Raw genomic sequence first — 13,409 nt, 5'->3', positions numbered from 1 at the left:
ATAACTATGTCCACATACAGTATTTACTATTTTTTATATAGAGACAAAATACAAGAAAACCAAACCACACCCAATTCAATACGAAGAAAACATCCAACTGCCTACTTTCGCTTTGTTGACCTCGATTTTTCAGAGTTTAACAAAAAATATTGTTTAACAAATAATATTATATTATTGGTGATACTTGRTCCTATAATCCAACTAGTCTGCTCCAAGTAACATAGTTTTGTTGTTTCTTCGGCTTTATTGTTCAGATTTCTATGTTCATTTGTACAAAAGCATAAAAAAAGAGTAAGTTTGTTTCTACATTCTGAGGGATAAATATATTCAAGCGTGAAGCTGCCATTGGTTTTGTTTGGACTGGAAATAAGAAAGTGCTTTGCTCTGAAACAAAAAAGCACAGAGTCAACAAACTAAATGATCACAGGATGAATGTATACATGTAAGCTTTGTTTCACTCAGGCACATGTCAGCTGAAAGAACAGTGAAGGGTGACCATCTCTAAAATGCTTCAATCTTTATTAATTTTCATATTTAAATTTATATGTTTGCATTTCTGTAAAATGCACAAGGAGCATTATCAGAATGATCTTTTGTTTAAAAATAATCACTGAATCTAGTGTTTTGTGCCATTTCAAAAGTCCAGTTTGCGTTTTCTTTTCTTTTGGAAAAAAACTCAAACTTCTTCCAGACATTGTTAAAACTTCGGACTCAAGATGTAACCGTGAAGATTTATCTGTTTCAGTTTTTAAAAAAGTGTATTGTTTTTGCTGTATGTCGCAATACGTTAATCTACTCCAGCTGCATAAATATAAGGAGGAAAAGATGAAGAAAGAACAACACTGAGTCGTGCTATTTTAAGACATTTTTCACATCACGGAAAGGTCTGTCAAAAACCAACAAGCCTGTTAAAGCCCCCTAATCTAATGAGGGCATGAACAGTAACCAGAAACACAATTATCTCTCAGGGTGTTGCACTCCAAACAAATGTCTACAAATATTCAAGTTAGAGAACAAGATAAAACAAGAGACTTAAGGGGATATAAACGAGTTTACACTAATCAGCTGTGGGATTAGGACAGCTCTTCTTTTGGGTTCCCCTTTTTTGTTCCCCCAAAACATTCAGTCAGGGTTTGATAAAGAACAGCTGGAGGGGTGGTGGAGTGATCCGGTGGGGTCTCTGTGGATTGGGTTGGCTTCTCACAGATCTCATCGGATCGGAATTTGGCATTTTTTTTATTGGTGTTTTGCTGGCAAGAGAACTGCAACAATAGTTCTGTTGCAATATGCGTGGGTCTGATGGGTCCACAAAAATATATCTCAAGGTAACATTTATGTGAAAGACAGAATGCAGACAGAATGGTTTCATCAGCTGAACAATGTGAAAGGGGCAGAATTTATATGGTTTATTGGTGTTGGGCCAAAGCCAAAAATTAAAAATCAAAAAAGAAATAGGATTAACACATCAGAAATCTAATAGTTTCCACAGCATTTATCACTTAAAGYCATGTTTGTTTTTTCCTTAAAAGTGGTTAAACCTTAAAAAAATAGCCATCTATACAGAGAAGATAAATACTGCTATCACAGGTGTGTATTAAACACAGTGATGTAACATAATCAGTTGAATCTGACCAGTAAATTGGTTTTATTAAAGGAATAGTTCAGCTTTTATGACATGTGGCTCGCTGTATGAATGAACAAAGCTTATTTCTGACCTCAGTTCATAATTTTTTTTAATTTGCCCTGAATGACGAGCGAATGGCTAGTCRGAGTGGGACCAACAACAAAGTGGATTGATGTTGACTTAAAATAGCTCCAGTCTGAAAAATCTATTTTATAAACCTTTTAACTGCAGACAGTTTTGCATTATGTGGTTGTTTGCATTGAACTCTGTGGTGGTCTGTAAATATGAACTGTAGGGGTGATGGGGTGCAGCGTGGGGTCTCTTCCTGCAGGAATATCATATTTCTGCTGGAGTAACAGTCACATTAATGGTGGTGATAACGTTTATATAATAGTGTTCTCATTAGTGTTTTGAGATTGGAGCTATTTTAAGATGGCAGCTTGGTCTGGGATTAACAAATCAGCTTTTTATCAAGCTGATCAGAATTAAAGTTTGTTTCTCCAAACAGGGTGTTTAAAGAGCTACCTATACAGATAATTATATTAGTACCTAATATTATAGAATGAACCATTTAAAAAACAAACATACTGAAACAAAAGCAAAACAAAATCCAGAACACGTTTCTTCTTTAAGGACAGTGTCAGTGAAGAGATTCTGAAGTCCAATTCAATTATGGCGCTTGAAAACATGATGTTCTTTTGAACAAAAAAACTCCATAAACAAATACTTTTTCCCAATGCAATTGGATGCAAAGTAATAAAAATAAAATACACATAAAAAATGACCCATGGTAGCTGATGAATGTTATAACAAGCTGTTCCTTGAACAGAACGTGGCTCCTCATGGTCCTCAGTATGCCCACAGGAGACATCACCGAACTGAAATAAAGTCAGGAAATTCCATGTCAATCCTCCACTGCCCCCCCACCCCCCACCCCGTTGGTAAACTGTCCAAGTTCCAAGTGGTAGCACTTGATCACATGCTGGGTCAGCATGGAAACTTAGCGATCACTGGCCGTTCATCACAGCTTTTGAGGTGAAAGGCTCACTGTCGAGGTTCCTGTTGACCTCCAACTGGACAGACTGTGGAAACAAACAACAGAGACAATTAAGAGATTTAAAATGCAACAAACAAAGAAACACAGACCTGAGTTGAACATAGACTTTAGAAGATGCTAACTACAAAGGAGAATAATTTGTTTTTCTTTTCTACAAGTTTTGTAAGGTGTTTTCAAGCATCCAGCAGGATAAATTTAGACACTGACTTTTAAGGGTTTGCTCTTTGGACCACTCAGTCTAATTCCCAGTACWAGACAAACTAACTGTATGAAACAATGGTGACAACAAAACAAGGCCATGTTGTCAAATCCAAAGGCATCAGCAAATAGCTTGATGTAAAACGTTTGACTACACACAGTTTGTCAGTGAAAACAAATCATGCAGTTGAGTTTTATCACTTTTTCTGTTAGCAAAAGACTTAAGAAATTAGAAAACTGAGGAAACAACATTCTGGGCCAGCAGGGCCAGCATAGGCAGTATAGGCAAATGCCAATGATGCTGTCCATGTAGAGGGGTCGCCACAAACGAGGGACAAAAAGGCGTGAGGTTATGTGCAGAGGTTACTGTGTGATAAAAGTATCATATGATGCAGTCAAGACTAACTCGTGGTGCTCAGTGTGTAAATAGAAAACAAAATAAGGATAATGGAAGTTTCACTTATGACAYTGGACAAAGTTCAGGATAAAGTTTGGTTTTTAGAGTTCTACCTTCGTAAAATACTGATTTTATATTGTTATATTAATCTCCCAAAACAAGTAAAATGCTCTTTAATTTGTAATGTGAGTAAAGTGGCAGTGAGGTTTAGAAAATTGCACAAGGGGACGCCACATGAAATCTTGCTCAGGACACCAAATTGGCTAGGGTTCCTGTTTTAAAGTAAATGTTTCTGACTGTGCTTGATGTGTTATTTCAGCAGCTCAACAGGTTGAGGTCTATCAGGTGGTTTTTTATGATTAAGAGAAAAATTCTATAAGCTCTTTATGAAAAACCCGCTGTTTTAATCCTCAAAAGGATGGAGTTCAGCATTGTTTCCTAAAACAGTCTAAGCCAGTTTTAAAGGGAAATAATAACCTTGACTGTAAAACATATAACTTTGAACCAGTGCATCGTTTAGACTTACGGTTTCCCATGCACTAATGGATCACCAAAATAATGATGGTTATTGACTTTTGAACTGTGTGCTGACAACAAACCAGATGGCTCATCTCCTCTTTAGCGTAGAGGACACAGTGATCCTATTTCTAAATATTTAAACATTTAAAATTAGATTCTTATGTTGACAGGGTAGCTTATTTCCTCTTGACTTTAATCCATTTAGATTGACCTCTGCACCAAAGAAGAAATTTCTAGGTCTCATTGACATTTCATTCTACACAAGGCAGAGTTCTTTCATTTCCATCTTGTTTGTATTAGCTGTTAGCTTGTTGATCTGGTCAGAAATACATTTAAGTTCAAACGCTTAACATAACCAGTTTCCATTTTTTTAGTGTTCTTTTTTGTACAAACGAACCACACAACTCTGCATCTTCTCATCATGGTTTACCTTGGCAACACTCTGTCTCTGTACTTTTGTGACAGAAGTATTAGTATGTGCGGTAGTATTTGTTTTTCTGAAGCATAGCACCCTCTGAAAGCTCTGCTTGAAGTTCTCTGAGAGGAAAGCATAGAGGACTGGGTTGGCACAGGAGTTGACGTAGGTGAGGATGATCAGGACAAAGTAGATTCCTGCGGTGGTTTGGTTTTCCGGAATAGTGAGGATCATGTTGACGATGTTGAAGGTAAAAAATGGCAGCCAGCAGAGTACAAACACCAGCACAATGATCACCACCATGCGCGTCACCTTACGCTCCGATTTCCGTCTCTTAGTCAGGCCTGCGCGCATGCCAGCTGACTTCACCTGCAATTACAAAAGGTTTAATCAGATTTTAGAAAGCCAGTTCAACTGATTTGATCTCCGATTAAAAATAAGGAGTGTTTAATGATACCTTGATGACAATGAGCAGGTAGCAAAGGGAAATAACAACCAGGGGCCCAAAGAAACCAAGGACGGATGTGTAGAGGATGAATACGATGGACCACACTTTCTCCGACACGGTGATGTTGCAGGTGTTGGGGTCCTCCTGTACTTGTGAGAAGATGGTGACCGGCAACACAGTCAAAAAGGCCATGACCCACACCAGGCTGCTGAAAATCTTGGCCGCATGTGGCTTCCTCCACTTGGCACTGCGAATGGGATAGACGACAGCCAGGAAGCGGTCGATGCTCATCAGCGTCAGGCAAAAGGTGGAGGCGAACTGGCTCATGCTGTCAGCGGTCATGCACACTTTGCAGAGAAAATTCCCGTACGGCCAGTAGGACAGGATACTGTTGGTTCCAATGAAGGGGATTCCCAGGATGTAGAGTTCATCTGCCACGGCTAAATTGAGGATGTACATGTTGGTTACAGTCTTCATCTTGGCATAGCGGGCCACTACGTAGATGGCCAGTGTGTTACCAATGAAACCCACAATGAAGACAATAGAATAGATGACCATAGTAGCTTTACTGAAAGGATGCAGTCCGAATACATCTGAGTTATTGCTGCTGATGTTGGCGTTGAGCAGAGGGGTGGTCGTATTGTTATTCGCAGACCCCAATGACCTGCTGTCCGTGTAGAAGAAGGGCGTGCTGGGATCCATCGTGCTTGCAGGAGAAATCTGCTTAAGAGAAAAGAAACACAACTGTTATAAATGATGCTCAGCCGCAGTCAGTACCAAGAAAGAAAACAACTCTTCACAATGTCCTGACCGTTTGACTGTTCTGTGAAATCCTAGTTCAGAGAATCATGTCAAACTTCTGCACACACACACACACACACACACACACACACACACACACACACACGCCCAGCAACACAGGTGCTCCCTGGCCCATATTTATGAGAGAGGGGGGAAACTTTCCAGTGAAGCCGTCTGGGCATGTGGCCAATGTGGTATTTCTTATAATGGGAAATTGAATTTTATAGGAGAATGACATGAGTTTAGCAGGTTTATTGACACTGTCAGTGGACTGGGAAGTGACTCAAAATCTGCAGTGATAATTTTGTTTGCACTTAGTAAAAAGGGGCAATGGGCCATCGAATATTTGCCAAAATCATTGTTTCAAGGCACTTTGGTATTTAAGGGATTAAAAATGATGGTGAGCTTTAAATATACAGAGTTGTGCTAATATATCAACATCTTGTGGTCAGAATGGGTGATAAGAGACTATCTGCTGTTGAAAAATGAGCCCTCCGGGATTTATCTCTGTCATCGTTCAGCAGGAGGGGAAGTAAGCTAACTACTGACTGTGTCACCTTTGTGTTCATGAAGTTACATGATTTAGGATTAGAAAAGAATCTGTTAAACATGTCAGTGTGTCTTTATCCRTTTATATAAACTAAATCCTAACATAGTTGCACAAAAATGATTTGTCTCACTTATTAAAAYGCAAAATTCATCAATATTCCAGACAGCAGATTTAAGGATTTGAATACAAATGTGAAATCTAAAGCACAATAATTCTATCAAATAAGCATTAATTTCATCCTCCTAACTTTACACAGTTTCTATTTTTAAATATCTACTTATATTTTGTTGAGATTTTGCATTTTAAATTGGTAAAACATTTAATTATTACATGTTCTAAAACCCATCTTATAAAGATAGCTCACATTTTTTGAAGTGGGATAATGCCGAAAATTTATGAATAATAAACATTCTACCTGTTGTAGATAATTTTTCGAATGACCTCAGTGTTGCCTACAAATTTCAGTGATTTATGTGAATGCCATTTTTTTGTAAAACTTCATGCTGTTATGCAAGAAAATACATTTTTTGCATATGTYTTCAGATGATTTGATGGTGTATATGATACCTATGTTTCAATTCAGTTTGTGGCCCTTCTTTTATACWGTATTAACACAGTCAAAATGTCCCTTTAGGTGTGTGCATGTGTGTGTATGTGTGTATGTGTGTGTGTGTCCAGTTACAATTCAACTGCATTTTTCCAAACTGAGGCAGATCAAAAAGCTATCTGCAGCAGGTGAGATCCTCATTGTTCATAACATTTCCACATGTCCACAGAACYTCACTTCAAAAGCTCTGAACTATCACTTTAAGTTTGGTACGAAAGCAACTGGTTGAATGTATTTATTATTCTTTTTTGCAAGGCTTTAAAATTCAATCACTCCATAATGTTTTTAAGGCAGTGAAGGCTTTAAATCCAGCTTTTTTGGGTGACAAAGTGATAATAATCTCATTAGTGTCAGATGAACCCCTGTCCCTGCTGTCACCTGCAGCCCTCTTTGGGAGAGGCCCTCCCCCACCCTCTCTCTCCATAAAACACACACACGTGCACATTCTAGTACAGTACATGTCTGTATAGGAACATTGCACTGACTTACATTCAAAAAACCTGACCCCTTACCCTAAACCTAACCTCAGGTACCTAAACCTAAACTTAATTCACACCCTAGTTCTATGGCATTTCACCCTGTGGTGTCTAGGCTTAGGTCTCCATAAGTACCAGTTGGTCCCCACAAATAGGTGTAAATACCAAAAATGTTCCCAACATTGTAGATAATACCCCGCCCGTGCGCGCGCGCAAACACATGCCCCATTCTCATGTTAGGCTGCTATTGGATGTATTCGGACAGAAAATTGTCAAATGTCAGACGGTGCAGCCCGAGGCTGTGAAGACGTGTTGCACAAATGCATGCCTCGACGTGGAGAACCAGTGAAGCGCGCTCCAAAACAAGGGAGGAGTGACGCGCAGCCCGCAGCTCGCTGTTGAGAAAACAAACAACTTGAAGCCCCTGTCCCCTTCAGGCTACTTGATATATTTTAGTCAAACAAATTGATATTGATTAATAAAATAATAATAATAATAAAAACAGTGAAAAGCCACATAAGAGCCATCAAAACATGGCTGTCTTAAACTTTAGAAATCGTGTTTTTGAAGCCGCATTCTGATCATTTTACACACTCTCCTGGGAAATATAACCCGAAATAAATGTAGGTAATTATGGAGCTCCACTGATAAAATCTGTGGGGAAAATGACCACTAGTCAATGCGTGGGAATGAAATTCAAAAGCAGTGTGGGAACTTGGTGATTTACGTTGACCATGGCGATATAATTTGTTACATATAAAGTAAAAAACATTTAATTTATTGTGTTTAATGTAGTTTTAGGATGCAAAATAATGATATTACGCATTTTTTTTGTTTACAGGAGAAGGTATATAAGGTGAAATGGAACGCAAATGAAGAAGTAGGGCAACTTGTTTTTTTACGCACGTACGCGTCACGTAGCCACGGATTTCCGACTTTATAAAATCCTTCTCTCGACCCTTTTGGGATCATGATTTCATACCAGAACTATTATTTCTTGGTTGTTTACCGTGTTTGGAGAAAGATTCAGTCCGTGCGCTCCAGCGCACCTCTCCGTTCTCCAAAGTGATGCGCGTCTCCAACGCTCCTGTCGCTGCGCTTCTCTCCAAGACACCTCACGCGCAACTTTTTCTAAGTTGCAAAAATCAAGCTAAAATCTCCATCCTGACATGGTGAAGAAAAATGAAAAAAAAAATGCAACATTTGGTTAGTTTCATTAGTGAGAGGAATCCTGCAGGGGACCGAAATGACTTGCTGCGCTGCGCGACGACAAGTCCGACTCAGAACACTGCCTGGACTGTGGGGTTTTTATGAGCGGAAAACGTCACCCAGCCTCTGGGTGTAAAAGTCCCACCCATGGGTGGTCATCATCTTACCAACATCAACTAAAGTAAAAGTCAATAAATCAAACATTTTTTCCTTGTTTTCTTGTTTATTTGCATAATTATTGCCAATCATCCGCTAAAAATTATATTTTCATTATCGCCCAAGTGTGCCCGTTTGTCTGTGTTAGCAAAATATTTAATGAACCAAAATACGATTTGTAATGAAACTCCTAGAAACGTATCGTTTCATGCACATCTGCAACTKATTACGTTTTGGAGTCCAATTCAAGATGGCCGCAACAGCTAATCGCCCACAACAAACTCAGCCATCTTTTACAGATGTTKAGCTAAAATTTGCTGTGGTTGTAGCTGATCTTCAATACACAGTCTGAGCTTGAACTGATCATGCGACGTCTTGTTACAAAACCTTTTCATTAAGTGTYGGCGTCAACCCGTCTGTTAGTAACGTACCTCATAAACCACCTGACAGAAGGTTATATGTTAATAATTAATAAGATATGGCTCAATGTACACGATGCCACAGCCAAGTGATTTCAGAAATCAGACAGTGCAGATGCTGAACAGAAATTTGGTGTGGTAGTACCCTGGGAAACGTTTTCATCATGATCTCTGAGCGCTCTCACAAGAACCACMCTGAATGGTGGTCAACACAAGGTTTGACCAAGGCCACGACTCCCTCTTTTCTCAGCTTTAGTTGAAATCAATGGAATAAAAGGTGAAAGGCGGTTTGAATTCTTAATTATTTCATTTCAAATGTGAGATTTAATGTTCTGATTCAGTTTAAGAAAACGACAAAACCACTGATGCTGCCTCAGATAAGCAGCAAACTGAGGGTGAGCTGCAAATGCTGATTCTGTGTGCTGAGGGGCGGCAAGGAGGGAGGGGGTTGCGGGGTGGATTTGATGGTAATTGTGTGGGAAAGCTTAAGCCATTAGTTTTATGTTGCTGTCGTCCAGCTCAATGCAGCGTGAACAGCAGCCTGCTGCAAACACAGACGCRCACAGACAGAGCAGAAGCCCCACTCGTCAGTGCGTCATGTCGTTTTCCTGAATGGCAGGAGGAACAGTGAAGCCGAGGATGTGTTGGGATTTCAGCTGTTTCAAAGCAAGYGTTTGGTTTCAGCAGGTGAACTGTGTCAGGGGGTTCCTGTGAATGTCAGGATTAACACCTGCTTTAACTGCATGGATTTTGTTTACACTAGAATGGAAGTTGTCTGATTTAGACCCAAGGAGATAGAAGGTTGCACCRACTTTAACAGATTTTACCTGGACTGTAGTTTCTTGTAGCTGAAGGCTCATAATTCTTTTTTCTTTCCTGAATATAAAAAAAGTCATATTTTCCTTTTTTTTTTAAAAAAATCAGGTCTGCTTTGGTATTTGCATGTTTCTGCTTTCCTGACTGCAACTTGTCCAAAACGCTGCAGCGTGACTCCAGACAGGCGAGACATGGTTTGCCTTTTTTGGCATTTTTTGCATGGACTCTTCATTCCTTTAAGAATTAATTTGTTTTTTGAGTTTTTAGCACCTCYGCAGCCTTTTAACTTTGCACGCTCCTAAGAGGGTCACAGATCAGGGGAATATTCATGGATCTACCAGATTTAAACCAAAGTCAGCAACAACATCTTTTGTCTCTATGTATTCTTTGGTCTAGCACTTTTTTGATTTCATTTTTGTCACTTATACCATAAAAACCTGGTGATAATGGAGCTGCTCATGTCAGAGAGTTCATTTGTCTGTCTGGGTTAGCAAATATCTCATAAACCTAATGGCTTATGAGATATTTTTGATGAAGCTACGATGACTCAGTTTTACAGATGTTGAGCTAACATTTGACAGGTGATGTGTATTCCTTTCGATAATGCCACATTCAGCTTAATAATTAACTTTTTTTTCATTATTTTTTGTGCGGTTTTACTCTTGCAGCCAACACTTTTAAATGTGAAATTTGATTAAACTTTAGCAATAAGYGGAGCTTTATGTGCACAACTAGAGCAGCCCTGTAATGAAACCTGTTGAGTTGTGTCTCACTGACATGAACAATTATAATAATAATAATTTAGCATTTATAAAATTGGACTATCATCTTATTACACACAACATCTCAGATATAAATGTTTTCACAAAGGACAAACTATCATCAGTTGTATGTACAGAAATACTAAATTCATGAGCTTATACAAACAGGTAATGCATTAAAATATTTATATTTCTATTTTAAAATTTTGTTGTTCCTTCATCCATTCTGAATATCTCCAAATAGCTCTTATTTGCCCTTTGTCTTYTACCACTTATCTCATTTTCTGCGGCTGTGTTTGCATATTTATCACATTTGCTAAAGTGATCTAATTTTCTCACAAAGAGCACCGGCCATAATAATAAGTTATGCTGACTGGCTGGCTGTGAAGCCGCCATGGATAGAAAACACCACAGATCAGGATGGATTAGATTAAACTAAACAAACACTGAAGAAGCACAAACACTTTCTCCAGTGCAGTTTAAAATATCACAAGAGATTAATAATCCACTTTGTGAAACACATGACTCGTAACAACTTGTCTCGAAGGGATAATTTAGATTTGAGGCAGGGTTCTGTGGAAAGCTTRTGATTAGTTATTATTTTACCTGCTGTAAAACAGATTTTAGAACAGCTRCGTGTGGAGAAATCAAATCAAATTCTGATCAGACTGAACTAATGGCTGAGTGAAGTCACCACCATTTTTAAATAAACTTTTACATTTGATTGCAAACAGCAGCACCTTCACCATTAATTTAATCACAAAACTTTACCGTTGTTTTGATTCACTGTAGACTTTGGCTCCAACCAGGCTAGATTTCTCCAAAATGAAGTCATTCAAAGAGCTATCAAGAACACATAAGACATTTATTGTTCATAACTTTTCTACAGAACCCATTTTCAAGACATTTAAACTTCCCTTTTAATCAATGAGCCCTAATTCAGATGAATATTTTAGAAGGAAATAATGCTTCATGTATTTGCTTCAGAACTCTTTATAAATGATTTAAATCTGAAACTTGAGTGCTTGCTTGAGTGTGTYGCAAATTTGCAAACACATTTAGCAGTAGACGAGTGTGAAAACATCTTTGCGTCTTTAAATTGCAGAACAGAGTGAGTTGTTATAATAAAAAGATGGATAACTTTCAGGCAGATTTAAACAATCGTCGTCACATTTCTGACTCAAATGTCATTTTTTCCCCACCTTTCATTCTTAATCACTCTTTTTTTCCCCTCATATGAGTCACACTGGCTTTGAGCAGCCTTTCTATATCAAGTCTTTTCCTTTTGGGCACTGAGATCATATCAGAGGGGTGTCAGTCTCCGACTTGGCTTGGCAGACTGCAACAAGCTGGCAGGGATCAATCTCTGTCGAGACAAAACGCGGACCGACTCGTGTGTGAGTGCAACACATGAGCTTTTGACCCATGCTAAATCAATATCCCACCTCTGCTGTAGAATAAAAACACACATCTTTGTGTGTTGGGAGGGTTGAAAGGAGAGAATAAATGAGAAGAYGTCCAAAGAGGCGACTGGGAGGCGAACGCTGTTTTAGGGGAGAAGAAAAAGGGAGTTAAAGACAGAATTATTCAGTCTTTGTGTTGCCTTTGCTCAACACTTGACCTTCTCATCCGCTTCTCTGTGGCAGTTTATAAATCTAATAGTCACTTTTTTTATGATTAACATAACATATTTTCTAGAGCCTTAACCCAAAYGGACAAAAATACAACTATTTTTGTGTTTATTATATTTATTAGTATTTTCACATTGTATGCAAAGAAAWAATATACAAAACAAAACACACAACCTACCCAATAAACAGCCAACATTCCCCTAAATACTGTCACCTACAAGGTCAATGTCAATGTCAATGTCAAATTTATTTATATAGCACTTTACAACATGCATAAAGCTGCACCAAAGTGCTGTACAGAGCAAAAAACAATACATCAATTAAATGCCAAAGAATAAAAATGAGTTTTAAGAAGCGATTTAAAATGATCCAGGCTGTGGGCACATCTAATCTGGAAAGGTAAATTAWTCCATAAARCAGGAGCAGCAACAGAAAAAGCTGTGTGTGTAAGAGAAAGAAAAACTCAGATCATACAAAAATCTATATCAAGATTTATTGAGCCACTGCAGCCAAAATTCCAAGGTCTGTTATTCCTGAACCACTGTTAATGGTTAATGGGATTATTGAAAAAGATCATAAACAATTTCTAAGTTTTATGACATTTATTCTCAGAGCCTCTCATCACGTACCTGATTTTCTCTAGTTTTAGGTTAAGCAGTACGTCTTTTATCCAGTTTGACACTATTGGTGGGGCAGCATCCTTCCATCTAAGGAGAATTAGGCGACATGCTAGCAAAGTTGAGAATGCAATTACCTTTCTGCCTCCAGTAGGTAAACATAAACCCTCAGAAGTAACTCCAAAGAGCAGCATGAGTGGGTTTGGAGTAATCTTAACTCCAAAGACAGCTGAGAGTGCTTCACAAATACCAGTCCAGTATATCTGTATCCTAGGGCAGTCCCAGAACATGTGTAGTAGTGTGGCTTCCTCTATAGTGGCTTCCTCTAATTCAAAATACAACTATTTTAAAACAGAAATAAAAACAAAAAGAAGCAGGGAACGTCCACATATTATATTGTTTGGGATGTGAAGTCGTGCACTTTGACTTGTGTTTGTCTGCCCTGCGTTTCTGGAGTGGGTGAGTTCTGYTGTCCATGACGGATGTCAGCCTTGCCAACATCCGTCTCTCGCCCACCACCTCAGAGGTGTTCCATAGGGTGGTCCAGGATCGAGCTGGCTCTCCTGACCACCTTATTTAGTCTCATTCTGTCACCTACTGTGCAGCCCCCCGGCATAAAACACAGACAAATTCCAGCCTGAATGTTGTATACTACTCTTAAACCCTTCCCCCCCATAAAAGAGCCTATGAGCCCACATTCCTGTACCC

At 38.8% G+C, this 13,409-nt stretch overlaps 1 protein-coding gene across 2 annotated transcripts; it reads right to left on the bottom strand.

The window, feature by feature from the left end:
- Positions 1 to 1,382: 1,382 nt before the first annotated feature.
- On the bottom strand, positions 1,383 to 8,368 carry LOC106520403 (somatostatin receptor type 5). Of its 2 annotated transcripts, none has more exons than XM_014012490.1 (4): positions 8,102 to 8,368; positions 4,668 to 5,381; positions 4,226 to 4,579; positions 1,383 to 2,706 (listed from the first exon to the last, which is right to left on the bottom strand). In XM_014012490.1, exons 2-4 carry the CDS (start codon positions 5,358 to 5,360, stop codon positions 2,632 to 2,634), a joined length of 1,122 nt encoding a protein of 373 aa, XP_013867944.1. In that variant the 5' UTR covers positions 5,361 to 5,381; positions 8,102 to 8,368; the 3' UTR covers positions 1,383 to 2,631. The 2 variants fall into 2 exon arrangements, with proteins under 2 accessions (XP_013867944.1, XP_013867945.1); XM_014012491.1 differs by having other exon boundaries at positions 4,668 to 5,378.
- Positions 8,369 to 13,409: the final 5,041 nt, after the last annotated feature.

Source organism: Austrofundulus limnaeus, unplaced genomic scaffold (genome assembly GCF_001266775.1).
Source record: "Austrofundulus limnaeus strain Quisiro unplaced genomic scaffold, Austrofundulus_limnaeus-1.0 Scaffold91, whole genome shotgun sequence".
NCBI lineage: Eukaryota > Metazoa > Chordata > Actinopteri > Cyprinodontiformes > Rivulidae > Austrofundulus > Austrofundulus limnaeus.
The sequence above is the reverse complement of the archived record's forward strand: the minus strand, read 5'-3'. Positions and strand labels throughout refer to the sequence as shown.

Bases quoted from the DNA above. Each gene is read 5' to 3' on its own strand.
- LOC106520403 (XM_014012490.1), bottom strand. From the start codon at position 5,360: ATGGATCCCAGCACGCCCTTCTTCTACACGGACAGCAGGTCATTGGGG. The intron at 4,580-4,667 runs GTATCATTAAAC...TTGTAATTGCAG, and splicing joins ACCTGCTCATTGTCATCAAG to GTGAAGTCAGCTGGCATGCG. The intron at 2,707-4,225 runs GTAAACCATGAT...TTGTTTCCACAG, and splicing joins AGAGACAGAGTGTTGCCAAG to TCTGTCCAGTTGGAGGTCAA.